Here is a 26688-nt window from a genome sequence, read left to right on the forward strand (position 1 = left end):
TGCTAGGTTTGCGTTTGTAAGGAGCGCGGGAGAATTTTGTCTTGTGTATGAGGCTGATAATTGGCTAGAGCAAATTATGAATTATGAGGGAACCTGTTTTGCAAGTGCAAAAATTATATATATATATATATATATATATATATATACACAGATAGATATATATAGATGTGTGTTATATGATAAAAAAACTGCTCTTTATTACACTCCATTTATAACTTTCTGCATGAGAAATGACAGAAATGCGCGTGATATTTTGACCAACTCTTTTTTTATATACATATAATTAAATAAATACTTTTTTTTTTCTTGTCACATTGCTTAAATGTTAGGGACTTTTTGTATGCACTATGAAGTGCAACTTATATGCAACGCGACTTTTTTTCTCCACCAAATAAATAATTCAGGATGTGAGTTTTTATCTCATGCAGGGTAATTAGATGCCCAGAGCCTTTGCATTTTTTGTCTCTAATTAATATAACAATAAAACATCAGTTTGGTCTGCAAATAATGGCGATCTACAAGGTGCTCGCGACTTTTCAATGTTAGCGATACTAAATGCTGCGGATGGGCAGGTGATTTTAGCCACTTGCACATGGCAGCCGACTTCCGCTGTAAGTTTGAAACATCTCCTTTATCCAGCCTACACAATATGCAATATTAATATACCGAGGGGATTTATCTCCGAGCGTATTTAAGGGAATCGCGAAAACATGTAAACGCAGCAGATCTCTCTATGTATTAGCTACATATTTTAATGAAGAGTAAAAATATTTGTGCATTAAAAAACGCCTTGCAAGCTTATGTCCAGAAGACGTTTTGATTTCAGGATGCATCCTTTTTCACACACTAGCAGAAAATAACCTGTCTCATTAAGTGTGTTTTTGCTAGCAGGCTATCAGCTAATATAAATGCTACATATAAACATAAAATCGCAATTATTTATTAATTTATTTTAAACCACGCGTTTGGTAATGCTTGATGCAGCAAATTATATTTAGGCTAAATAATAAAGAAAAACAAAGTTTTTAACTCAAATATCCCCAAAAACAAAGACATTAAATTAGCAAATCCAATATTCCCCAAGTTTTCGCCCGTTGTCTCTATGCGTTTATTAAGTGCCAAAAAAAGTTAGGAAATTTTAGCATTCCATTCCATTAATAAAAAAACTCTGTCCCTTACTTATTATTCCATTAATATGCAATTATTTTTTAATTATTAGTGTGATGCTCCCTGTTCTTTCCTCTTCCATTTTCTCTGCTTCTATGTTTTTATAACAATTATTACATGATATCACGGCCTATGCAATAATAATTTTGAACTGTTTTGGGGAAATAAGTGCTCAATCTAATTGTTGTCCCTCTGCGTAAAACTTCTGCAAGTCAACTTGAGTCTAACCTACGCGTTTTTCTCAAAATCCCAGTTCTCCCTTTGAAGGGTGAGACAGAACAGCATACATGTCCTCGGTGTTTCAACATCATTCTAGGAACCCATGGGAGAGTAAAATGCGGAGGAACTCGCTGTCCAAAAAACTTTGTTTCAAGCGCAAATGGTTTATTTTGTATGCATTACACTGTAGTGAAATAGAAGGACACGCTCTGGTACCTAAGTTTGACTTTTCTCTATTTTTTTTCAAACATGCATAATAGTTTTGTCTATGACTGTGCAATAACCTCACAAATTACACGTTTGCACTTTGATCATGCTTTAACAGCACATCAATGAGATAAATCAGAATAAATGATTTACGATTAATTTGAATAATCTATAGGAAATTACAAAAGCGCTCAATGTAGGCTTTTGCATATTTTATTTAGAAACATAAACTATAAACTCGTCATCGATTCTCACTAGACATCTCTGTCCCCTGCGATGCACGTGAATCACCTTTAGTTGCGATTTTGAAATATCAATAGCCTATTTTCGGGGTTAATAAAATGGCATGAGCGGGACATTCCTACACAAGACAATCTGAAAGATCTCCAGCTCTCTTTCAACCACAAAGAAATCAGGAAGAACAATGTTTTCTCATGTGTGACAGGCAGAGTAACCAGAGTACGCCTTTCTGGAGCGGCGCGAGTGGCTTTTTCTTCAGCGCGTAACGATGCGCAATCAGTTTTCAACGTCTACAACGAACTAATAGCTGACAAAATGATTTAATAACGACCGTGTTACGTGCGACGTCCCTGTACGAGCACTTCTAGATTCAAATCAACTGATTTCGAAATACTTCTGACTGTGGCCAAACGCTTCCTCTAACGCGCATCGGACGCTCCGTTTCACGCACACAACTACTTGGAATATAAACAACTTAGGGCTTGTTGGCTGGTGTTTACCTTTGCGCAGCTGTGTTGGCATCCAGTATCCCCGCGCTCTGCATCCAAGAGCGCACCGGCGTCATGCCACTCGTAAGGGGCTCTTCTTTCATGGTCAAGGCTCCCCGTGGGAGACCGTCCTGGATGGAGAACATGAAAATAGCCTTCTAGGGGATGTCTCTCAACACCAGCTCGAGTGGAATAATCCTCCTGCACCACCTGGATTAACAAAAACCAACTGAAAGGGAAAAAATCTTCCCCAAAGTGCAACAAGAGGAAAGAGGTCCTTATCCAAAGACGCGCTGCCGTATCCCTTTGGGTGTTCCTCTTTCTTTTAGATTCCAAACCCAAGTTCAGTTCACTCAAGATTAACCGGTCTCTAGTTAAAAGAGGGTGGAGAGAAGGCAAGAGCTGTGGAGCATCTCAAAGGAAACGATCAGCCGGGATCAAGCAGACCTTCTCGTCGCGGGGAGAAAGAGGGGAGAACGGGAACTTGCTCTGAAGAAGAAGGCGAACAGACGCGCACGGGATTGTGAAATGAAAAGTGGGATAAAACGGACGACTGCTTCAAAAAGGAGTAAAATGAAATGATTACCAAACAAGAGGGAGGGATGGACCAGGGAAGGCTTGCTGTCCCTGGGGAAAAGAGGGATTGGGTAGCAAGAAATCTCATTCCCTCCCTCCCTCCCCGTCTCTTTATGCCTTCTCTGTCCCAGCGGAGCGCACCTTCTCTCGGGTTCCGTGGCTCCAGCGCTCTCGGGGGGGACAAGCATGGACTTGAAGAGGGCGGAGACTTGCCCTTAAAAGGCAAAATCATTTACATGTCAATCTCCGTTCTGAGATCTGATTGGTCGCGATCATCCCTTGCGTCATTTTCAAAATTCGCCGCAAAAACTCAGCTGATGTTAGAGGGACTCAGCGCTCTGGCAGTGGAAGTGGTCTCATGCTTTCCCAATTTAACCTGAAACATGCCCTTAATACCCAGGAACGATGCATTTCATATGCCTAGCATAATCGACTAGCGATAGCATATCGTTTTCCAGAAGTCAAATCTGATCAGCCGGTATGATTTGAGATTCTAAACGCGAATCCAAAGCTTTTACAGTAGCATAAGTAGGCTACTATAATATAAGTTCCCTGACACTCAATGGTGTTTCCACTTTGTTTTTTTTTTTTTTTTTTTTTGTTTTTTTGTTTTTTTTTTGGAAACCCGTGAGGAATCATGTTGTCCTCCTGACTGGAATATGTTGCCTGTTTAAACTCAGCTGATTAAATGGAAGAAAATTTCAAATTTGACAAACCACGGGGTTATTTGCTGCATGAACTGATAATAATAATATTGAATCAAATAATATATCAAAGAAATTGTGCGAAGTTGCATTGTATTAAGGATTTCTAGTGTTCTTTGGAATTATTTTGAATTCCGCCAAATGACGCCTGATTAAATATTTATTACAGATAGCCCCCCAGAGCTCAGAGCGGGAAAACGACCCCATGAGATAGGAATAAGAAGAACAAGAAAAAAAAACTAAATTTAATCTTAAAGTTAAAAAAGGTGACTAAGCCAGCAGTCCTCTTATCATAACAACAATGCAATCATCTGTTTTTATCAGGTTTTCCCTCAGATTCTTTATTTCACACATTATTATTTTATTATTAATATGAATTATGTGGGCCTGTGTTTGTAATTATTTTGCTAAAGTACCCACACTAATCGTTCTTCTTTCTTATACAGGCTGAAAACGAAATCTTGCTTATAAACTTCACACTCAAAGACAAAACCGGCACAAAAGTAGCCGGTGTTTTTGAAAGACGAGTCCAAATACAACACGACCCCCGTCCGCCCTGAACGGACACAAATGGATCACCCCAGTGACAGTCCACTAATAAAATATTCTATTTTGTTCTGTATTTGAGAGGAGCTTGACGGCAAATAGTCACAGTCATCAGAAACTTGTTTCGATAGAAACATGCTGAAACTAAAACATGCAAGACATGCTTTTGCCTATTAAAATATTTTCTATTCTATGTTTTAGAATAGGTTGAAGGGTCAACTCCCAAAGCATCTACAACATCATGTTAACTTCCAAACTAACGCATTATGTTACACAAGAACAGGACATCTGTAAAGATTCACTAAAATGTCTCATGATGCGCTTTTCGCAACTCTCCCGGACCGTGAAATAATATTTCTGCGACATCTGATGTCACGGAAGCCCTGGATGTTTAAAGCCGTATTTGGTCAGTTAGTTTCGATTGTTTGTCAGTTCTCTATACCCATGGCAAGAACAAGAACATGCAAAAATAGGCCTATACTATTTTGTATTCCGCGGAAAGGAACGCCGTCACATCTTGTTAAGTTATTTTAACAGCACAGGCCGGTTGTAAGACTGTATCTTGCGATTGGAGTATAATATTCGTTGATCCAATATAATACTTCTGTAAACAATAGCATACACTTGTAGTTTGGAGCGCACAAATAATCTGATATTGCCTAACCTATTTAAAAAAAAAAAAAAAAAAAAAAAAAAAACATTATATTTTTGATTAGCTCTAACGGAATATATTAACTGAAATTTATCTAAAAAATAAAATAAAAAAAATAAACAAATCTTCAAGCGGTTGTTATAGCCATCAATAAAAAATGTTTCAATAGAGAAAACAATAGAATATTTCTTGTCAGGAAATTCATCATATAAAAGAATCATGAAATTAGTTTGAGCATGTATAACTTTCTTGATGGTGTTCTTTCTCAAGAGATCCTCAAGAGTCTTTATCTCTCATTATCTATTTCACTTTTTATCTCACTCCCTTCAAAAGATGGTCTCCTGCAATCTTTTGGATCACAGATCCATTGAAAGGGATATGATTGATTGATATTAAATAGAGGTTAAATATAAATGGCTGGTATTTTCTCAGATTAGAGATTAAGCAGCTTGCACAAGCACTTTATATGGGTCATAAATTAATTAAATAAAGCACGACAGAAAATTCATCTAAGAAAATGACAATACCGAATCAGCTATGTGATCATTCTCTGTTATGGAAAAACTAACATAGGCTACAGTTAAATTGGCTGTTTAGAAACAGGCTAAGCGATCATACTCTCTATTAGACCAAAGAAATAAAAGTGATAATTTGAGCAAATAGAATCACTGTGATGTTTACCTGGTTAGGATTGTAAAGTGTATCTCAGAACTCATGACGTGAACAGTAAATAAAATAAGTATAGAGCAGCTGAACGTCATCAGGATCATCCTATTGTTTGCAAGGTAAAGAGCTCCATCTAGTGTTCCAACAATGACCTGCAAGTCTGTCAATGACCTTAAAGAACAGACGAGCAAAATAGCCTCACTGTTAGAACTGGCAACATATCTGAGGCAACAAATTCTTTTGAATGGGTATAATTTGGAAAGGCACTCACATCTTAATAAAAGGTCTAACAGCTGATAATGCATATCAGAGGAAAAACCAAGCTCTGAGGTCAAAATAACTGTCTGTAGAGCTCAGAAACAGGATTTTATCAAGCCACACATCTAGGGAAGCGTTCAGAAAAAAATCCGCTTTACTGAAGGGTCACGGAAGCATGTAGTCTCTGTTACCCTTAATGGAAGATGTTTGAAACAACCAGGACACTTCCTAGAGCTGGCCTCCTGGCCAAACTGAGCAACTGATGGAGAAGGGCTCTGGTTAGTGTGGTGACCAAGAAGCTGATGGTCACTCTAGTTGAGCTCCATGATTATATATGCAGATGGGAGAAATCTACAGAAGGACAAACATCATTGCAACACTCCACTGATCCGATCTTTGTGGCAGTGTGGCCAAACTCAATCCTCTCCTCAGTGTAAATGCATGAAAACACACTTGGAATTAGCAAAAAAAATGCTGTGGGCTGTTTTTCAGCGGCTGGGACTGAGGGACACGTCAGAGTAAAAAAAAAAGTTAATTGCACCAAAATATTGAGATAGCCTTAAAGAAAACCCTGTGCAGAGCATTCAGAACCTCAGACTGGACAGAAGGTTCACCTTCCAAAAGGACAATGACCCTAAACACACAGCAAGAGTCAGTTATAGACAACTCTGTGAATGTCCTTGAGTGGCCCAGCCGCAGCCTGGGATTGAACCCAGTCAAATATTTCTGGAGAAGCCTGAAAATGTGTGTCTGCCCCCATCCAACCTGAGAGACCTTGAGAGGTGAAGAGATGAGGAGAAGAATGGCAGATAATTGCCAAATGCTGATGAGAAAAGCTTGTCGCCTCAACCAAAAAAGACTGTAAAGGTGCTTCAGCTAAATATTTTAATTAAGGGTATGACTACTTATGCAATTTACTCATTTCAGTTTTTTATGTTAAATAAATGTATGAAGATGTGACAGTTTTGTTTTTGCTTTGTCAGTATGGTGTATGGAACGGAGTGTAGATTGACATTTGGGAAAAATAATTTAAAGCAGTTTAACATAAGGCAGCAACATGACACAAATGTTAAAGAAATGAAAGGTATGATTACTTTCGCAAGGCACTGTATATAGGCTACAAATATTAATGAGCATATTTAAGAAAAATAAAAGATTCTGAAACTGATCTTAAACACACACACTTATTTTTGTGCAGTTGAAGAAGCTCACTGTTCCAGGTTAAATGAAGTTCTAAGTTAACTTATCACATACATAATTCTGTCAGATTCGTTTCCTCCTAGTGGCCATTGAGTTAAAACAAATTGTACAAAAAATAAATAAATAACACCTCAAGCAAGTTTCTTGCCAGGAAATTCATCATTTCTGTGCACTCTTTTCATTTTATCATATGTGACCCTGGAACACAAAACCAGTTTTTTAGCAATAGCCAAAAAAAAACAAAAAAAAAAAAACATTGAATGGGTCAAAATTATTGATTTTTCTTTTATGTCAAAAATCATTAGGATATTAAGTAAATATTAATATTAAGTATATTTTCTAAATTTCCTACAATAAATACATGAAAACTTAATTTTTGATTAGTAATTTGCATTGCTAAGAATTCATTTGCACAACTTCAAAAGTGATTTCCTTAATATTTTGATTTTTTTTGCACCCACAGATTCCCGATTTTCAAATAAAAGCATTGGAAAGCATTGTATCTATTCAATGTTTAGATGATGTATAAATCTCAATTTTGAAACATTGACACTTTGGTTTTGTGGTCCAGGCTCATTACTCTCATATTAACTGTAACTGTTAGCCTACCAATATTTTACTTTTAAAACTTGACTGTCTTTTTGAAATATTGCATTGTATGTTTGTAAGTCTATACATGCTGTAAAAAATGACATGAACATAACTATTCACTCTTAGAGGCAGATGTTTGTGTACAGGTACAACATTTCAACAGTTAAGATCAATAGAGAGAAAATAAACTGTTATTTGAATAAGTAATTAGAACGAAAACTCTTACCTTTTGAGATAACATAAAGGGTAGCATAATCATAATTATCTTCCGGACTATACATGTACAAAAGTAAAAAAGATAAATTAAACATGCTAGTGTGTGTTAGTTAGTAGGATAGTATAAACATAGAATGTTTTTTAAGTGTATGTATGAAATAACTTTTATCGACATATAAAAAATAATAAAGTTCTACGTACTATTAATCATTATCTGTTTGTGCTTCACCAAACCAACCTGTTTAAAAAGCAATCTTAAATTCTGTTTGAAATATATATTCTATATACCAATGTAACCAAGTTATACTGTACCAATATGAAATACTATATTCTACATTGTACAGAAATAGTTTATTCAAAAACTAAGTGAATTCACACCTGGAACCAAGAACTGTTAAAAATTGGTTTTCGGTCTGGATTAGGCCTGCGATGGAGAAATTTGCCTGTAGCCACTAAAATATATTGTAGGAGAGTCTGATAGGCAGTCTTCAGCTGAAATGAGGGTGATAAATCTAACCAGAAATACATGAAAGAAAAAGTTACACAGATATAAATATGTAAACATCCAACCTGCTTTATGCAGCAGACTTTGCTTAACTAGACAGAATTTAATATAATATATTAAAAAGTATATATATATATATATATATATATATATATATATATATATATATATATATATATATAAAATAGAATTAGGAAGTAAATTAATTGATTTGTGTGTGTGTGTGTAGCCCATAAGCCATATTCTGTGATTTAGTCTTGCAGCAGTTTAACATAATGGTATTTTGGCTGTGATTATTTTGATATGCAGTATATAATGTCTATTATATATGGTTTTTACAAACAGAAACATCAATCTACCTGAGTAACAGAAAGTAAAAACAAATGTTTACAAAAGTCAGTTTACAAAATCAAACGTTTGGGACACTTTTTTGTCATTGAAATGACTTGGGAAAAGAGTCCCAATCAACCCAAATTCACTCTAATATATGAAATTTTAAACCCCACATATCTTACTTAACCTCATTATATTTTCTTCATTAACAATTATTGAGTGATTTGTAATGTTACATGTTAAATGTAAAACATAAAATAAAAAATAATGGTAGTGTGATGTATAAAGTCTGCATAGACATTGCAAATGACTCTCTGTGACAAAAGAAAATCTCAGTTGTTTAATCAAACTGAGCTCTGTTTTAATCGCTCTGAGCAAAGAAACAGATCTAACATGTCATAAAGTGTTGGAATATTGGGTCAGGACATAAGCAAATATGTAATTTTTGAAGTTTGGTACAGTTTATGTATGACTTCTCTATAATCAACTAACTCAAACTGGTTCAAACATGGTACTTTCTTAATAATGACATCAAAAATTATGATTTGAGTGATACTAGAACAGAACTTGTGTTATAACTTGATTTCTGCACTTTCTTTACTTCCCGTGCCAGCATCCTTAAAACATATCTTCAATTTTCTATAAATGTTTCATTAAAAAGTCAGACAATCATATTGTATTCTTACTTTAACATGCCTTGTATAATGTCTCTTCAGATTTCAATCAATTTTTAATTAAGAAATTTTAAGTGATTCAGGCTGTATTCTTACTTTGTTCAGTTAATGCCAAAAGCATCTTATTTTTATTTTTGTGCTGTAAAAGTATATTGACATTTTTGCTAAACAAGTGTCTCTGGTTCTTTTTAGACTTAAAACTCAACTAGTAAATATTTAAATTTATGAACATTAGCAGCAAAAACACTTCTAGTATTTCAGTGAAAATTATTTTTCTCTGATTACAAAAAAGGACAACTGTGTACTAAAAGAGAAACATCACTGAATGCAATCACGTGATATACTAGAATATACAACTAAATTAGAAATCTATTTTTTTCTTGGTCCAAAAGAATTTGAACCAAATTTTTTACTGTAGATTAAAACGTGTGTATGACAGGTGTGAATGCAGGTGTGGTGTGTCCCAACACCTCCCCCTTCAGCCTTTGATTTTATAATCAGCACATAAAAACAACAGGTAGCAGACTTTCTTTCACTATCTGAGCCTGATAACTCAAGTTTGAGGGGATCTGGTCTAAAGGAAGTCCAAACAAAGGTTGTAGATATTAATTAATTTATTAAACATTTCAAAAGCAGTTACAAATTAAGTCATATGCACAAAATAAATGAGTACACCCCCTCTTTTGTACATGTCTACAAAATATATATTTTCTTAATGAACACTAATACGATTTATGGAAAGATTGCAAAATAGAAATGTTTTAAACATACGCTTAATAAAAATAGAGAAATATGTATTTAATATCTGTAAATCAGCAAATAATTTTCACGTTAAAATATGGCCAACAATGCAGGGAAATAGGTGAGGACAGCAACTTCTGTTTCAGCACTGATAAAGCACAATTCCCTCACACCTTCAGCACACATACATCCATTAGAGCTTTACTTCCACTGAACTTCACTGTGGGCACCAGACACCATGTCTCCTTTAGCAACACCATCATTTTGGATGCTTTTAGAGCTGAAATGATTGACTTCATCTCATTGGACCAGGTTACATGAGTTTCAGTTGAGGCTACAATCTTACTCTTTGCAATAAACAGTCATCCACAGCTTTTGCCAGCTCTGAGACACTTGCTTGGTATCTCTCCAGGTTCTTTTCTATTAAAAATCTCTCATCACTAAATGAAAGCTTGGGATGAAGGACAGATTATTTCAAGGGTCTTGTCACAAGTCCATTGCTTTTGAATTTCTTTTACTTTCGCTACATTTTGACACTTAAAACAAACATTTGGTATTCTTCTTGTATTGTCCTGTTCAGTCAGTTCTCTTCCAAGTGGTTCCACTGTCGTCAACATTAAGTCTGACATTTATGCTGTGCACTGTATGCTATTTATCAACAACAACAACAAAAAAACACTTGTACCTCACAAGCTTGTCAGAGAGGCAGTAACCTCAAAGGGACACCTTTGTAACTTCTTTACCCCTAAAGGAATCGTAATAATATTGAATAATAATAGGTATGATAGGCTCCTCTTATAGTAGTCTATTAATGAACTCTTTAGGGGTCCCTTTGAGGCTACTGCCCCACTGACAAGCTGTGATACCCCTAAAGGTACAAAAACAACAACAACAACAACACGGCAGTCAATAATAGGCTAGTGTGTGTTGATCGGGATTTCACTGACTGTGCCAAATGATGCGAATGTTTAATGAATATTCCCTTCCTAAAAGTCATTGTATAATTCACATGCTGTTCTGTGCTTCACCTAAATCTATTATCGTGTACCTGTGTGTTGGGTGTTCCTCTATTCCTGTTCAATCACTTTTCCTTCCTGTGGAAAAACTGACCACTACACCGACATTTAACGCCGAGGCGCACTTCTCAAACAATACACGGTTGGCAGGTTTAAAGCAGCTTGGCAAGCCCCAAAACCTGAAATCGCGAAAACAGTAGGAAACACACCAACTGTTAAAGTTAAAGGGTTAGTTCACCCAATAATCAAAATTATGTCATTAATAACTCACCCTCATGTTGTTCCAAACCTGTGAGACCTGCGTTTATCTTCAGAACACAGTTTAAGATATTTTAGATTTAGTCCGAGACCTCTAAGTCCCTCCATTGAAACTGTATGCACGGTTTACTGTCCATGTCCAGAAAGCTAAGAAAAACATCATCAAAGTAGTTCATGTGACATCAGAGGGTCAGTTAGAATTTTTGGAAGCATCGAAAATACATTTTGGTCCAAAAATAGCAAAAAACTATGACTTTATTCAGCATTGTCTTCTCTTCTGGTCTCTTGTGAGATTTCTAAACACATGCCATTTAGTGATATCCGGTTCGCGAACAAATCATTCGATGTAACCGGATCTTCTTGAACCAGTTCACCAAATCAAACTGAATCGTTTAAAACGGTTCACGTCTCCAATACGCATTAATCCACAAATTACTTAAGCTGTAAACTTTTTTAATGTGGCTGACACTCCCTCTGAGTTAAAACAAACCAATATACCGGAGTAATTCATGTACTCAAACAGTACACTGACTGAACTGCTGTGAAGAGAGAACTGAAGATGAACACCGAGCCGAGCCAGATAAAGAAAAAAAGATTGACTCGTTCTCGAGTCGAGAACCGTTTCTGTCAGACGTGTCCGATCCGAGAACTGGGGAGCTGATGATACTGTGCATGTGTTGTGTGATTCAGCTCGAAGCAGACCGGCACACAGAGCGTCTGAACTGAACTGATTCTTTTGGTGATTGATTCTGAACTGATTCTGTGCTAGTGTTATGAGCGCGGGTAAACCGAAGGCTTGAATCAAGGGCAATCATCGCCAATGACGACATTACATCGAGCGCAAAATAACCGGTGAACCGTTTTATTCAACCGGTTTATTGAATCGAACTGTTCGAAAAAAGTACTGGTGATTTTTTTTTTTTGAACTGGTTCAAGAAGATCCGTAATACTGCCTTCGAAGGACGCATTCCAAGGTCGTGAGGCATCACGGCATTTCCGAATTCAATGTTAGCTTCACTTCCTGTCTCCTGAGATGTCTTCATCTGGCCAATTTTTGAAGGCAGCATAGATGTATCCTTCGCTGCCTTTAATATCCCACAATCCTGTGCGTTACATTCTGTGAGAGTTAAGCAAATTAAATAATAAAGATGGCGTCTGAAAGTTGCGGTCGGTGGTCAGTTTGTGTGAAAATGATGAAGTTTTCCACTTTTGATGTCATTTCTAGTGAGAAAAAATATTAAATATCCACTTAGTTATCACCAAAGCTCTCTATATTTTGCTGTAGATCATTAAACCATTACACTGCCTTAGAAGCCTGTCCAAAATCAGTTTTGTTAGGTGCCTTCATGTAAAAACGCTGCCTGCAAAGTTATTGCCTGATACGACAGCGAGGCAGCATGTCACCTGCCTAAGGTTTCGGATGCAGCCCTGTTTACATCGAATGATTAGTTCGCGAACCAGATATCACTAAATGGCATTTGTTTTGAAATCTCACAACAGACCAGAAGAGAAGACAACGCTGAATAAAGCAGTAGTTCTTGCTATTTCTGGACCAATGCTTCAAAATATTCTAACTGACCCTCTGATGCCACATGGACTACTTTGATGATGTTTTTCTTACCTTTCTGGACATGGACAGTATAACGTTCACACAGCTTCAATGGAGGGACTGAGAGTTCTCGGAGTAAATCTAAAATAACTTAAACTGTATTCTGAAGATAAACGGAAGTCTCACGGGTTTGGAACGACATGAGGGTTTTATTAATGACATAATTTTGATTATTGGGTGAACTAACCCTTTAAGAAGAAGAGCTACAGCAGACAGTTCCACTCAGCTGACCAGCTGATGATAAATGCAGATGCTCTGCATTTAACCCATCCAATATGCACACACACACACTGTGAACAAACATCCGGAGCTGGGGGCAGCCATTTATGCTGCAGTGCCCGAGGAGAAGTTAGGGGTTCGGTGCCTTGCTCAAGGGCACCTAAGTCATGGCATTGCCAGCCCGAGACTCGAACCCACAACCTTAGTGTTTGGAGTCATAGTCTCTAACCAGGCCATGACTTCCCCCAAAAAAGTGATCTGTGCATATCTCTCTCCTGATTCAGATGAGACAACCTTTTTTACTGGAGAAAGCAATATTAGAGGACCTGTATTTTAGTTAGAAGCAACAGTTTAAAGTCAAAATTGTCTTGATGCACTTGTATCCTACAAACATTAAGCTTTTCCCTTTAAAATACATTGATTGATTGACAGTGGTCATGAATTACTTCTGATGGCAACTGAAGAGGATCCTTTAATGAGCAGATGTTACATTTCTACAAATCTGTTCCAATGAAGAAACAAACTCAGTTAAATTGCGGATGGTAAAAGCAAAATTTCAACTAATTAAATTTTTGGGGTGAACTATTCCAAATGTGTAATAGAATTACAGCACTACGTTTTTACAGTTACATTTTTAGGTCATTATACATTTTAATTCCCAAGATCAAATTTTTCCTACATGTGGCTTTGACTTTCTCAGCACACTAGGTTTTGATACAGCAACTAAAATAACAGAAAGTAACCCAGGCACAAATCCTCATATTTGTAGGACTGTTTCGTAATTACTTTTCCTCAATGTTAGACTGCTTCCAGCATTTAACACAAACATTTCCGTAAAACTGATGTTCTTCAAATACGTCAGGACATACAGCAGCTATAGAGGGAGTGAGAAAGAGGACATTTTGTAAAAAGAGAGAGAGGGAGAGAGAGGGAGAGGGGGAGCGAGAGCGAGAGCGAGAGAGAGAGAGACCAAAGGAGGTGGAGACACTCACATACCTATACAAGTGTTTAGTGTTGAAACGCAGGCCTTCCCGTTCATACTCAATATAACTTTCATTCTCGTCAGGATTATTATCTGTCGGACAGCTGGGACTCTGTTGGTCCATATCAACGGCTTATTTTGTTTGTTTCCTCTTCGGACTCGTCGGGTTTCTGTTGGATCTTTAGTGTCTGGCTAGCGAGCATAGCTAACCGCAGCTAGCCGGATAAATCTCTTTCCTCGGCCTCAGGAGCCCATTACACACACAAAATGGCATTAAAACGAATTCACAAGGTAAAACGTTATATTTATGTTATCTGTTTACAATTCGCTACCTAAACCCTGTGGGTTTTTGATTGATATGTAAAAGATATAACGTTAGACGTTAGCAAATGCTATGAGGATAGCAAGCTTGATTATGAAGCTTGGCTGTTTTTGTTTTCATTATTACTGTTATTGTTATTGTTGTTGTTCATTTTAATGTTGTTTGTTGTATTATTGTTTCCTTAAAGTTCCGATGACATTGCTATCCAATTTGTCTGTATCTATCTATCTATCTATCTATCTATCTATCTATCTATCTATCTATGTTTGTCTGTCAATCTAACGTTACCTTTTTATCAATCTTCTCTATCTAGATTTATACAACGTCATAACAGGTGCCACATTGTAATACATAGCTTTACAGCATTTCAGTCTGATATAGCTATTTACAACATTTCTCAAATCAAAAAGGAGGAAATGGAATCTGATTTTACAAGGTGGATAAGGAGGATTTTTTGTGGATGTGTTTCCTCTGTGAGTCACATCCAGTTAAACAGAACCGTATGTGATTTCACATGCTTGAACTCAGGGTGTTGATTCAGATGAATACAATTTATGAATCATCTCGGTCACAGATGTTACTAGTTGGGACAGGATTTGCCTTAATTCGTTTCGAGTAAATCTCATAGGCATTTAATACTGGCTTCTTGTCGGTTCTTATGGGTTGGCCCCTTGTATTAGTGACGTTTTTTCATTTTGGTAAACGCAACAACTTTGCGTCATTGCTAGAAGTTCTTCCTGGAAAGCTACTATGAGTGCTCATTGCTCCAGTTAGAAATATCCGGCTCATACGAGTGTGAAATAGTTGCACAATAGTTGTTGAACTTGGCAACAGGATGATTTTTCCCTCTTTCGCTGACTTTGAGAGCTACTATGATTTGGACTGACACAGCAGATTGTTTGTGGGCTGATGGCCATAAACTTGTGTGGCTTGTTACTCCCATATCAAGCAGTTTTCAGGGCTTTGGCTTGTTTAATAGGGAAATGTGAAGTGTGGCAGAAACTGAAACTTGAGCTGAGAATTTATGCCAAGTGTGCACACAGACGTCTGGTTGGAAATACCAGTCGTGTATCTCTAAAGTAATGGCAGGGCTAGTTTATTCCCCACACCCTCATCTGAAGTATGCAGACGTAAAAATAGCTGCCACTAGTGCTGATGTTCACACTGTTCTATATTGGTTAGCTGAATTGGTGTCGTACATTGATTCCCAAGAAGACTCACCTTGTCATCCACACTGCTTTGATAAATGATGACAGAGAATGAACTGAACCGTACTTCTACTTCTTGAAACCGTTGTGATTTGGTTGTCTCTGTGTTATGATTTTACATTCCAACACTGTTGTACTTCTGGTGTGGACTGTGAGACTGTTTAGTTCCTAGTTTGGTTAGTTCCTCATTAGTTTCAGATTCAGTTTTCTTAAAACTATAGCGAGACCAATAAACATATTTTTTTAGTTTCTTAATAACTTATGTAATTGTTATAAAGTGTTTAATGTTTTTTATTGTTGCAGTCTAATGTGACAAAAAAAAATTGGATCTTCATTTTGTTGGAGGAAAATAATCAGTATTTGTATCAGCTGAAATAATATCTGTTGTTTAATTTCTTTTTTTAAATCTCAGGTTTGAGCAACTGATGTTCTCATAATTCACCTTTATATAATGCTTTGTACAATACAGCTCGCAGATTCACATTCATAAACAGAAAATAACAGTCAATGATAAAATCAAAATATGACAAGTTCTAAAAAGCAGGTCTAGCAAGATGATAGTGTTTATTATGAAACAAAATTTAATTTGGTTATAAAGCTCTACAGAAGACAATATTGTTGATCTTCAGCTGGTCTACCTGTGTTTGTTTTGATGTTTCCACCTTAGACACCCTCTTCATCAAAGAAACCTCTGACCTCTATTTCCTGTCTGCTCACATGCTTGCATGCACAGGCAAGTGCCGCCAGAGGGTTGCCTGCACTTCACATACATGAATTCTCAGAAATGTTGCTATTTTCTCAGAAGTGGTTTGTATAGTCACTGTATTTTCTCATAAAGAGAGAGCGAAAGTTCTAGAACGGTAGTCGTTTCCTTGTTGCCTAGGTGTGGCTAGAGATCAGAGGACTGGCTTATTATGCTAGCATTTGTCAATATTACCAAAACCAGTGCTAAACCAGCACTTACTTTATTTGGAACACCCATTTGACCCATTTCACCTAGAAAAGTAGCAAAAGCACAAACATCGAAACCTGTACTGCTGCCTGAAAAAAAAAAAAAAAGTAAAACCATGATGTTGTGAAATCGTTCTTACAATTTAAAATAGAACTAATTCTTTTGTATTTTAATATGTTTTAAAATGGTACTTATTCATGTGATGGCAAAGCTGAATTTGTTGCGGTCTTCAGTGTAACACGATTCTTTGGAAATCATTCTAATCCAGTGATTGCTGCTTAAGAAACATTTATAATTATTATCAGTGTTGCTGCTTAATATTTTTCTAAAAACCATATTAAATTTTTCAGGATTCTTTGATGTTCGATAGAATACCATTTATTTGAAAACGAAATATTTTGGAACAAATTAAATGTTCTTACTGTCATCAATTTAATGCACAAGTGCTCAAAAAAAAAAAAAAAAAAAACTCCTAATGACCCTGAAATGTGAAACTGTACCTATAGTTTAATTTTATGTCAAATGTTAGCTACATATCATTGAATGAATGATATTAAATTACTTTGTGAATACCGTTCATTGGGTAGTAGTCTTTGGAAATCCTTCACTAATGCTGTTTTTCATTTGATTTTATATCGGTGGTTGTTTGGCTGAGTTAGCACAAGAACTTCAGTTGGTTTGACTTTAAAATGACCTGTGGATGTCATTAAATAAAATTAATTAAAAGGAATTATTACCAGACCATATCCTACGTAGACTAGGTGCAAATGTATTTGTCGCAACAGACTTAAAATAGTTTGTACTGATCCTTAGGGTTTTTGTGGCTTTTAGGTGACTGTGAGGACACCGAAAGAACATTTAGCTCAATCAGCCTCTGATGATGTGCTTCGTAAAGTTGCATTCAGAAGATGACCGTACTGTTGTTTCCTGCCTGTGGTTTTTCCAGAGAGGAGAGAGCTGTCAGTATTCAGATCAGTGAGGGAGAGAGTGAGTGAAATAATAGGATTATGTGTCTGTCCACTGAGTCTCCACTTTGATTGTTCTCCAGAATCAACAGTTTGGGCCTCTGGGACAGACGAGCCATCTTGTGACAGTTCATGAATTGCGTTATCTGTCTGGGAGATGAATGCATCAGTGTAAAATCTGGATCAAGCAAGGGGCAAGGAACTCGACCGGAAGTTGAAGTCGGGTGGGTGCCGCCATCTTTTAGCAGAACTTCACTTGCGTTAGCATTCCCATTGACTCCCATTCATTTTGGCGTCACTTTGACAGCGAATAACTTTACATCTGAGGCGTTTAAAGACTCTGTTTGTCCATTATTTATTTCTAAAGATACACGACAATGTATAAAGGGCTCCATTACCTTCTATGTTACATTATGGCCCCGTATAAACAGTTTTTGTAAAAAATAGGCTAACGATTGCGTCATAACCACTCGGCTCTCTGTCGCATTACCGTACAGACAGGAGGAGAAGCTCGCAGGCAATTAACTTAATATGGCGTACTGTCGGTACATTTTAAAATACTATACAAAATAATTAATCAGAATACTTCCTCCTGCTCACTCACGCCAAAGAACTCCCCGCTCAAGATCGCCGTCTCTGCAAGATTAACGATGGCAGTTTGCACGCACAGCTACTAGAAGATTTACATCTGGCAGACAGGTTGTTGACGTCGCCAAGCTTCGTTTGAGTCTGCGCGTCAGAAAGGGAAGTGCTAAAAAACGCTAAAACCGGGCTTCATTTGTCTCAATTGAGTTCCAATGGGGTCGCTGTGTCCATTTCTTTTACTGTCTATGGGATCAAGTCTATTTCCTACGGAGACATCTTAGATTTCAGCTGCTTGCGTCTAAATGGGGATTTTAATAGAACCAGTTAAATGACACAATGAATGATAATGTACTTGAAGACAAAATCAGATTGCACATCCAGCAAATTAAAAGTCTATCTATCAGAGTATGATACAATTGAGGCATTAGAACTGGTGTCATGTCTCACTCATGCCCTGATAGTGGCATAAAAACCTACATTTTAAATTAGTCATTTTCTGCATAACATTACGAACCAGCTGTTTGATACCCACCATGATGACTGAACGTTTGTACTGAGAGTTTCTTTTATAGAATCCTGCTTAAATGTAATGTATATATGTGTGTGTGTGTGTGTGTGTGTGTGTGTAGTTTACATTACGCAGTTCTGATCTTATATCTTGCAATTCTGTCCTTTCCCTGCTGACTTCTAGGTTTACATCTCACAACCTTCTTTCACAATTCTGTTTTTTATTTTCCCACCACAAAATAGCAAATGTTACTGAGTTCTAAGTTAATAATACAATTAATAATTATGTATATAATTATATAAATGCAGTTATAACTATTTATATTTCAAATCTTGAAATTCTGAAGTGTGATAAACTCGGAGTAAAAAAAAAAAGAAAAAGGTTACAGTTACCTCTTTTCTTTATTATTTTAAATCAAGAAACAAGCTTCCATTGTCTTGTGTATTGCTTACATAGATTGCTTAAAACCAAGCAGTTTATTAGTTATTCAAGAAAAAATGGTTATACACGGGGTTTCAAATGGCCCAGTGATGTGACACAAAATGTTGTCATTTTTTGGCAAGTTCCATGCAGTCTCTCAAATAATAGAAGGTTATGAATCTGCTTGTAAAAGAATTATAAAAGCACATGATGATTTTTAAAACCGAATTCCCTTAAAACTGTTTTAGTTGAGTATAGCATGTCACACAATGCAGGATGTATCAGATTCCTCAAGTAATTTCGCTCCAACTAGCTTTATATAATTCTGTCATTTTTTTTTTTTTTTGTCTGTAAAGATATATAGAAAAAATATTTTAGTTTTTCATTTTGATGTTTTGTTTCAAGAATGAGATGTATAGAAGCTGTATGGATGGCTCAAAGACGACATAGTTGATTGGATGCCCACTGTTTATTTTGGAATAATACTGTGCACTAGAGATGAATCCTTGCTCTCTCTCTCTCTAGGAACTGACTGATCTGGGCCGGGACCCTCCAGCACAGTGCTCAGCAGGACCGGTTGGAGATGACTGTGAGTTATTTTGCTCTTCGTTTTCATTACCTGCCTCAGAGCATGTCACTGAACTCAATTAATGAGACGTTTCTTATTCTTTATGTGCAGTGTTTCACTGGCAAGCAACAATAATGGGACCCGTAAGTGGATATATGTTCTTATTTGCATATACATATTAATGATGAATTGTGACATTTATTTGCATGTGATATCTGCATTGTTTTACTACTGCATTGTCAAGTAATTTTGCCCTGTCGTTTCCTTACAGAATGACAGTCCATATCAAGGGGGTGTGTTTTTCTTGACCATTCATTTTCCTACAGATTACCCTTTCAAACCACCTAAGGCAAGAATAATTAACTATTTTAACAACCTACCCAGGGCTCCAGACTGCGACCAAATGGTCGCATTTTGCGACCAAATTTTGAGAGTGTGCGACTGAATTTTACATCCAGTCGCACATGTGCGACCAGTAGATTTGCACACGCACGCACGCACACACACAAACACACACACTTGCACACATACTAATGAGACGCGAGCACACACTCGCGTCTCATTGAGTGATGCCTGTCTGTGAGGCGGCAAATGCGTGTGAGAAGAATAGGGAATGGCCACTGCAAGTGGCTAAAATGTGTGGAGGGGGAGGGGCCTAGAGATAATTGAGCGCGCGTAAACATCTGTGGGAAGGAAACAGAGACAAATCTCATCACAACCTGATATGTGCGTGCGTCTGAGCTATGAGCAAGCGAACTATTGATTCGTTCTTCCGACCTTCGGCTAGTGTACCAGTGCCAGAGTCTACAGTGTCACCGTCAGATGATGATTCAGAGTCAGAGGTTGGTGTGGCGAAAAAAAGTCCGCACCAGGGCCGGCCCGCGGCATAGGCAAATGCTAAGGGCGCCACTCATCCATAGGGGCGCCAGAATGAGTGAACTTTTTTTTTTTTTTTTTGTACCTATATTTTTTTATAATAGGATACTATTTAAAAACCAATAATTCGAAACACTTCCAAATAAAGCAAAAAAAAAAAAAAAAGTCTGGCTCTTCAATCTTCCCCCACCCATCGAGTGCTTGAAGTGCATCAGAAACAGAGCGCGCGCACGATTAGTTGTTGGTAATTTGTTGTGTAGTGTGCCCGACGCCGCATCCAATGTAGACAGCACTGTTTTTGTTAACACACAGCTCGTAGAAACGGGCCTGGCGGCTCGCGCCCGTTCTAGACACGGTGAAAGTTTCCTGATTGTGACGCAAGGCCGAATTTACATGACACATTATAAATGATCATAGTCTGCGATAGATACACTGCCAAAAAGAAGAGAAGAGGATAAAGACAGAGGTAAAGAGATGTAGTGAAAGAACAATTTATTGAATAGGAGTAAGATACTATAATTTCATGGCAGTTATTTTTACCTTAAACTTAATGTTAGCAGTTGTTCTGAGTTCTGAGTCCCCAGACTGTGATTTTGTACAATCTTGTCAGTTTTAAGACGCATTTTTTATTATCACTTTTTTTAAAATAATGTTTTACTCTACAATTGTGCAGTTTTGGGGGGATACAGTACAGGCCAAAAGTTTTGAAACATTACTATTTTTTTAAGTTTTTGAAAGAAGTTTCTTCTGCTCATCAAGCCTGCATTTATTTGATCAAAAATACAGAAAAAAAATGTAATATTGTGATATATTATTACAATTTAAAATAATTTGTTTTCAATTTATTATACTTTAAATTATAATTTATTTCTGTGATGCAAAGCTGAATTTTCAGCATCATTACTCCATTCTTCAGTGTCACATGTGACATCCAGTCTATCACATGATCCTTTAGAAATCATTCTAATAAGATGATTTATTATGAGTGTTGGAAACAGTTCTGCTGTAGTGTGTGTATATATATATATATATATATATATACACATGTACATACATACATACACATGGGGCGCCAGGTAAAATCTTGCCTAGGGCAGCAAATTGGTCAGGGCCGGCCCTGATCCACACTCACCATTTTCGAGAAGACTGGCTGTAAGAATTCAGATGTCTGAGGTACTATAAGCATTAGAACTACCTTTCACCAAATACAAAAGCCAGCTCAACCTTCAAAGGAAGAATGGCTTAAAACTTAACGAAACATACAACAACGATACAGCATGCACACAAACTTCTGAGTGTATGGAATTTTGTTTACTATTTGTACTGTCTTGACAGCGATGGTGCTGTCAGTTTACCTTGTTGTTGCATTTTCAAAAGTGCAGAATAAAATGTGACACTGAATTTGAAACAGCACATTGTAATTTCTGCATCTATTATTAAAGTATTTATTAGTAATACAGTGGAAATTAATAGATTTGGTTAGCATGTTGATTTACGGTGTGCGCCCCTAAATTTTCTGGTTGTGCCCCTAAAATTTTCAGTTGGGGGCCACTGTGCTCCTAGTGAAAAAAGTTAGTCTGGAGCCCTGAACCTACCAGTTATTTTAGCTGTAAGATTGAGATTGAGATCATATTTAGCATCCCCAGCAGTTTTTGTTGCACATACCTGCTGATATTCTGAAGATGTGCAGTGCAATATCAGTGTTAGGTTTGAAATGTACGTGGTCTGATCGTCTGTTTCACTCTCTGATTTATAGGTTGCATTCACCACAAGAATTTATCACCCAAATATTAACAGTAATGGCAGCATCTGTTTGGATATTCTAAGGTCACAGTGGTCTCCTGCGTTAACTATCTCTAAAGGTGAGCCAACAGAAAACAAGAGCATTGAATGTACCTTTCTTTTATTTATTTAAGTCTTTTAATGGGATCGCCAAGATGTGCACTGATAATGTTTATGCCATGTGCCAATCTCTCCTCTTCTTTCTGTTGCAGTTCTATTGTCCATCTGCTCACTGTTATGTGATCCAAACCCAGATGATCCATTAGTGCCAGAGATAGCACGTATCTATAAAACAGACAATGAAAAGTAAGTATATCTGTGTCTTAATCCTCAAAAATAAAATGTAAAAAATTCTATATTAAAAAAACAACAGTTTTAATCTAGGCTGATTATTCTTTAGCTGGTGTGAATAATAGGGATACCTTTTAAGTAGTGTGAATTGCTAGTTTGATGTCTCCTCTTAGGTATAATAAACTAGCCAGGGAATGGACAGAGAAATATGCCACGTTATAGGGGTTAAGGTGAGCAAGGCATCATGGGAGAGTGTCTTTGTGTGAGCATGAAAGGCCTACTAATCTCTAGACATCACCAGGTTGCAGTACCATTGGTCACTGGTTGGCATTCCTACTACTGGATGCACTAATGTTATTGATGGTCTTCATAACTGGATGCAGCTTTTTAAAATGGTATAATAACATGAAAAAAACACTATCATTCAGAAAGAAAAAGTCTAACCAAGAATAATAGATTTCTCTCAAAACATAAAATCTTAATGACCCCAAATCTTCTGAATGGTAGTGTATAACTGGTAAAAGATTTTAGGGAAGCATGGTAAATATCACACGATATTTAATCTGCATCTTGTCAGTAACGCCAGTTCTGTAATCAGTGGTAAATCACACGCGTGTAGAGATTTACAACTGATTACAGAACCGCAGTTCTGTCGATTTGTCTTACCCTGTCAGATTTTGCTACCTCCCATTAAAACAGTGGGTTGGACAATTCGACAATGAAAAATGCTACCTGTAAATGTATGGGTTATTAACATCTACACCTACCCTTACAGAAATGCAAATACAGTTATTATGTGTTATATTCACGGTTGTAGCTAGAAGGGATACGGCTACAGGAAACCAACAATACATTTTTTTTTCTACCTGTTAGATTGTATTTTATTCAAGTCTACACCTACCCCAACCCTAAACCTACCCTTGCAGTAATGCAGATATGTTAAATATCATGGTTCAGTATGAGAAAAAGAACGCAAGCACTGGCATTACTGACAAGATATGCATTAAATATCGGGCGATATTTATCGTACATCCCTAAAAAAAATTTCATTCATTTTATTTTGACTATTTTTTCTTTTGTTTACTAAAATGTATATTGTGCATGGGACATGTTTGCAACTTCATAACTCAAAAAAAAAATCCAGCAAAATCTTTATTTTTGCATTATTAATTTGCTTGTGAATTAATTCATTTCCATGAATTTGTTTCTATGAAAAGTCCACTGGAAAAAGTGTTTAGAAATTTTGTGGCTCTCAGACATACAAGCCAGTTTTTTATTTGAATGGTTTTATCACATGTTTAGTTGAAGTAAACCGTTCAGGCTTTTATTATCACCAAAGCAAATAAGAGAAGTAATGTTTTGAGTTGCAGTGTAGATGTGAAGAGGATGCCACTGTGTTTGACCTTGAGCCGTTTCTGCAGTTTATTTTGGTGTGAGCCAAGTTGGCAGACTGTCCGCTTACCCAGCATGTGTGACACTGCCTCTGCAACAGCGTTTGCACCAATGCCACACTTCATTTCTCTTTCTTTCTCTTTCTCTCACACAGGTACAACAGAATAGCTCGGGAATGGACTCAAAAGTATGCCATGTGATACCTGAAGAACATCAAACAAATCTGCAGTATAGCTGAAAAAAAAAAACACTTTTTTTTTTTCTTCCCCTCAATGAATTGACAGTTCCCCGTGTATTCAGACCATATCAGTTCTGCTCGGTTATTTTGACCCCTCTTCAACCTTCATTCACATGCTGTAAAAAGAACACGACATCTCAAAGATCACCAACTTTTATGTTCAGAAAAATGCTCGTGTCGAAGAAGCATGTTTAACTACGAGCTCAGCCATTTTTTATTGAGATAAGAAAAAGAAAAAAAAAAACATAACTAAGGTGAAACCATCCAACGCTTCTGACTCACGCCACTGGCTAGAGGTGCTACTTTAGAAAAAAGAAACAACGATTCTGCAGGTGCCAGCGTACCTCAAAGTCAATCTGTTGCTCGGTTGGCCTTCATGTTTTTATATGCTTTTACAATAGCAATGAGAACTATGGTCTGTGAAATATATCCTTGCTTCTAACTGACTGTTTCTTACCAAATCAGTCATGTCATTGTATCAGCAGTTACAGAAAAACATATATTTTGCATGTTAATGGAACAATTAAAGTAACTGGTCTGTGGTCTGCCAAAAATGAATATCTGCAGACAATGTTAAGCGAATACATGTTCACTTTTAGAGTCTGAGAACTTATTTTGTTACTCCTTTTCTCTCCTCTTTTTGATGTTTTTAGAATGGGGAGCTATTAGTTTGTCTATCCTCCTAAACACTGTTCTCTCACTGCACTGAATATATGTGATTGGAAGCTCTCAATGGATGACCGATCAACTAATAGCTCTACTGGCTGTTCATTTTGTTTGCTCAATAAAGTTGCTAAACTATCATTTGGTGTTTCCCTCTGCAGTGCCACTGAGTGAAGTTCTTGCTTATTATCACAAGTGTACTTGATTCAGTTCACTGTATTCAGTGTCTTATGGCAAGCTATTTTAGCTTAAGATGTATTGTGTGTCATGATGTCTGGGATATTAATCTGGTGCTTTAAGGTACATTAAGTGAATGAACTGAATTTGACACTGTAGTTGTTCGACAGGTTTCTAGATCTCTCTGAGATCTCTCAACCATTTCTGGACTATTATTAGTTATCTGAAGGAGGAACCCCCATTGGTGAGGTGAATGGCAGCTTGAACCCTCCACTACCAATGATGCTGTCATTGATGTACTGTATATGTGGACAAATGTAGAGAGGAGTGTCCATGTTCAGTAAGAACAATTTATTGAGCTTTTTAATCCCTTAACATTAAAAAAGGGTTAATTTGAAGCATTAATTCTTATAAGTTATTTTAAAGTGCCGCTATTATGCCCTTTCAACTATTAACTTTCATGTACTGTTATGTAGCTGTATGTGAACATAAACTATCTGCAAAGTTGTGAAGCCGACAGTGCATGATAGATAAAGTCTTAATAAAATCTTAAGATAAAAGATAAATAAAGATAAAATCTTGAAAATTATTCTGTTCCTGCCCTATGTCAGGAAGTAATGCATTTGCATAATGTCTGCCAATGGTTTAGGTCAATAACTTGCCTGCCCACAAACACAATACAATTTTTATGTGGTTAGCATCATTTCGAGAAGACCGGGTATCCAAACTGCAAATAAAAATGGTTCAGAATTAGTGCACCTCTGCCGTGCTTTAGGCATGTGCATCCTTAATGGCAGGATCATAGGACACTCCTGCTAAATGTATCAGGCCTGACAGAGATACAAATGGACTCCAGATAGTGCACTTACATCCAAAAAAATCATCCAAGCCCTGAATTCTAATGAACTTAAGAATCTACTGTATTCACTATATTTATGAATAAAAACGTGAAACAACTAAAGATGGTGTTAATTTGGCTACAAATTAAATCAATAAAATATTTTGAAAAAGCAGCATATATAGGTGACTTGAAAAGGAAAGGCAAAAAAAAAAAAACATTAAAAAACAACAAAAGCTGAAAAATGGTTTGCAAAACATTAAGAAAACAACTTAGAAAATCATCAGATCTGAAACATAAAGAACCATACAACACCGACGTAAGAGATGAATGCTGTTCAAAACTAAACCAATACAAAGACACAATTATAGCAAAAAAAGCAACACCATCTGACCAAAAGATAACCAGAAATAGAACATTCAATAAATCAAAATCAGTTCTGCGATATGTGGAATAATCTGAGCACAACTAAACCGCAAGACCTACAAACAAGATGGAAACATTTTAAAGGAATCCCACCAAAACAACCCAATGGCCAAACAAAATCTACAAATTTATTTAAAAATAATCTAAATCCACTTGACTTCCCAATCACATATAAAGAATTTACAAACAAACTCGAAAGCCAAAAATGTAAGAAATCTTGTAATCCTGACAGCATTCTAGGTGAAATGTTGAAACACAGCACACCTGAGCTTCAGACAGCTGTGCTCAGATTATTCAACCATGTACAGGCTGCTTTTCTGACATCTGGAGCAAATGGATCATTACCCCATTCATAAGATACATTAGAATAAGAATTTAGAAGAATTAAAATTATATAATTACAAATAGCC

General features: G+C 36.7%; 2 protein-coding genes across 7 annotated transcripts in view; one reads left to right on the forward strand and one right to left on the reverse strand.

The window, feature by feature from the left end:
- The window catches only part of LOC127970907 (transcription factor COE3-like), a 102202-nt gene extending 99122 nt beyond the window's left edge, over positions 1 to 3080 (reverse strand). For 3 of the 5 annotated variants that reach the window (XM_052573615.1, XM_052573614.1, XM_052573613.1), the window contains exon 1: positions 2334 to 3075. In XM_052573615.1, the coding sequence (XP_052429575.1) occupies positions 2334 to 2467 (134 nt within the window). In that variant the 5' untranslated portion in view covers positions 2468 to 3075. Of the gene's footprint in view, positions 1 to 2333 lie in introns of all 5 variants that reach the window. The other 2 variants (XM_052573612.1, XM_052573611.1) reach the window with 1 other exon arrangement.
- Positions 3081 to 14017: 10937 nt separating this feature from the next.
- Positions 14018 to 24978, forward strand: ube2d2l (ubiquitin-conjugating enzyme E2D 2 (UBC4/5 homolog, yeast), like). 2 transcript variants are annotated; one of them, XM_052573616.1, is made up of 8 exons: positions 14018 to 14358; positions 19553 to 19616; positions 19707 to 19738; positions 19867 to 19944; positions 22228 to 22333; positions 22466 to 22559; positions 22718 to 22774; positions 24091 to 24978. In XM_052573616.1, exons 1-7 carry the CDS (start codon positions 14335 to 14337, stop codon positions 22764 to 22766), a joined length of 447 nt encoding a protein of 148 aa, XP_052429576.1. In that variant the 5' UTR covers positions 14018 to 14334; the 3' UTR covers positions 22767 to 22774; positions 24091 to 24978. The 2 variants fall into 2 exon arrangements, with proteins under 2 accessions (XP_052429576.1, XP_052429577.1); XM_052573617.1 differs by lacking the exon at positions 22718 to 22774 and having other exon boundaries at positions 14022 to 14358.
- The last annotated feature ends 1710 nt before the right edge of the window (positions 24979 to 26688 follow it).

This window comes from Carassius gibelio, chromosome B14, assembly GCF_023724105.1.
Source record: "Carassius gibelio isolate Cgi1373 ecotype wild population from Czech Republic chromosome B14, carGib1.2-hapl.c, whole genome shotgun sequence".
Lineage (NCBI taxonomy): Eukaryota > Metazoa > Chordata > Actinopteri > Cypriniformes > Cyprinidae > Carassius > Carassius gibelio.

What these genes read in the sequence shown, in the direction of transcription:
- ube2d2l (XM_052573616.1), top strand. Translation starts at nt 14,335, where the DNA reads ATGGCATTAAAACGAATTCACAAG. An exon ending in CATTAAAACGAATTCACAAG is followed by an intron (nt 14,359 to 19,552) that starts GTAAAACGTTAT and finishes CTCTCTCTCTAG; the next exon opens with GAACTGACTGATCTGGGCCG. An exon ending in AGGACCGGTTGGAGATGACT is followed by an intron (nt 19,617 to 19,706) that starts GTGAGTTATTTT and finishes CTTTATGTGCAG; the next exon opens with TGTTTCACTGGCAAGCAACA.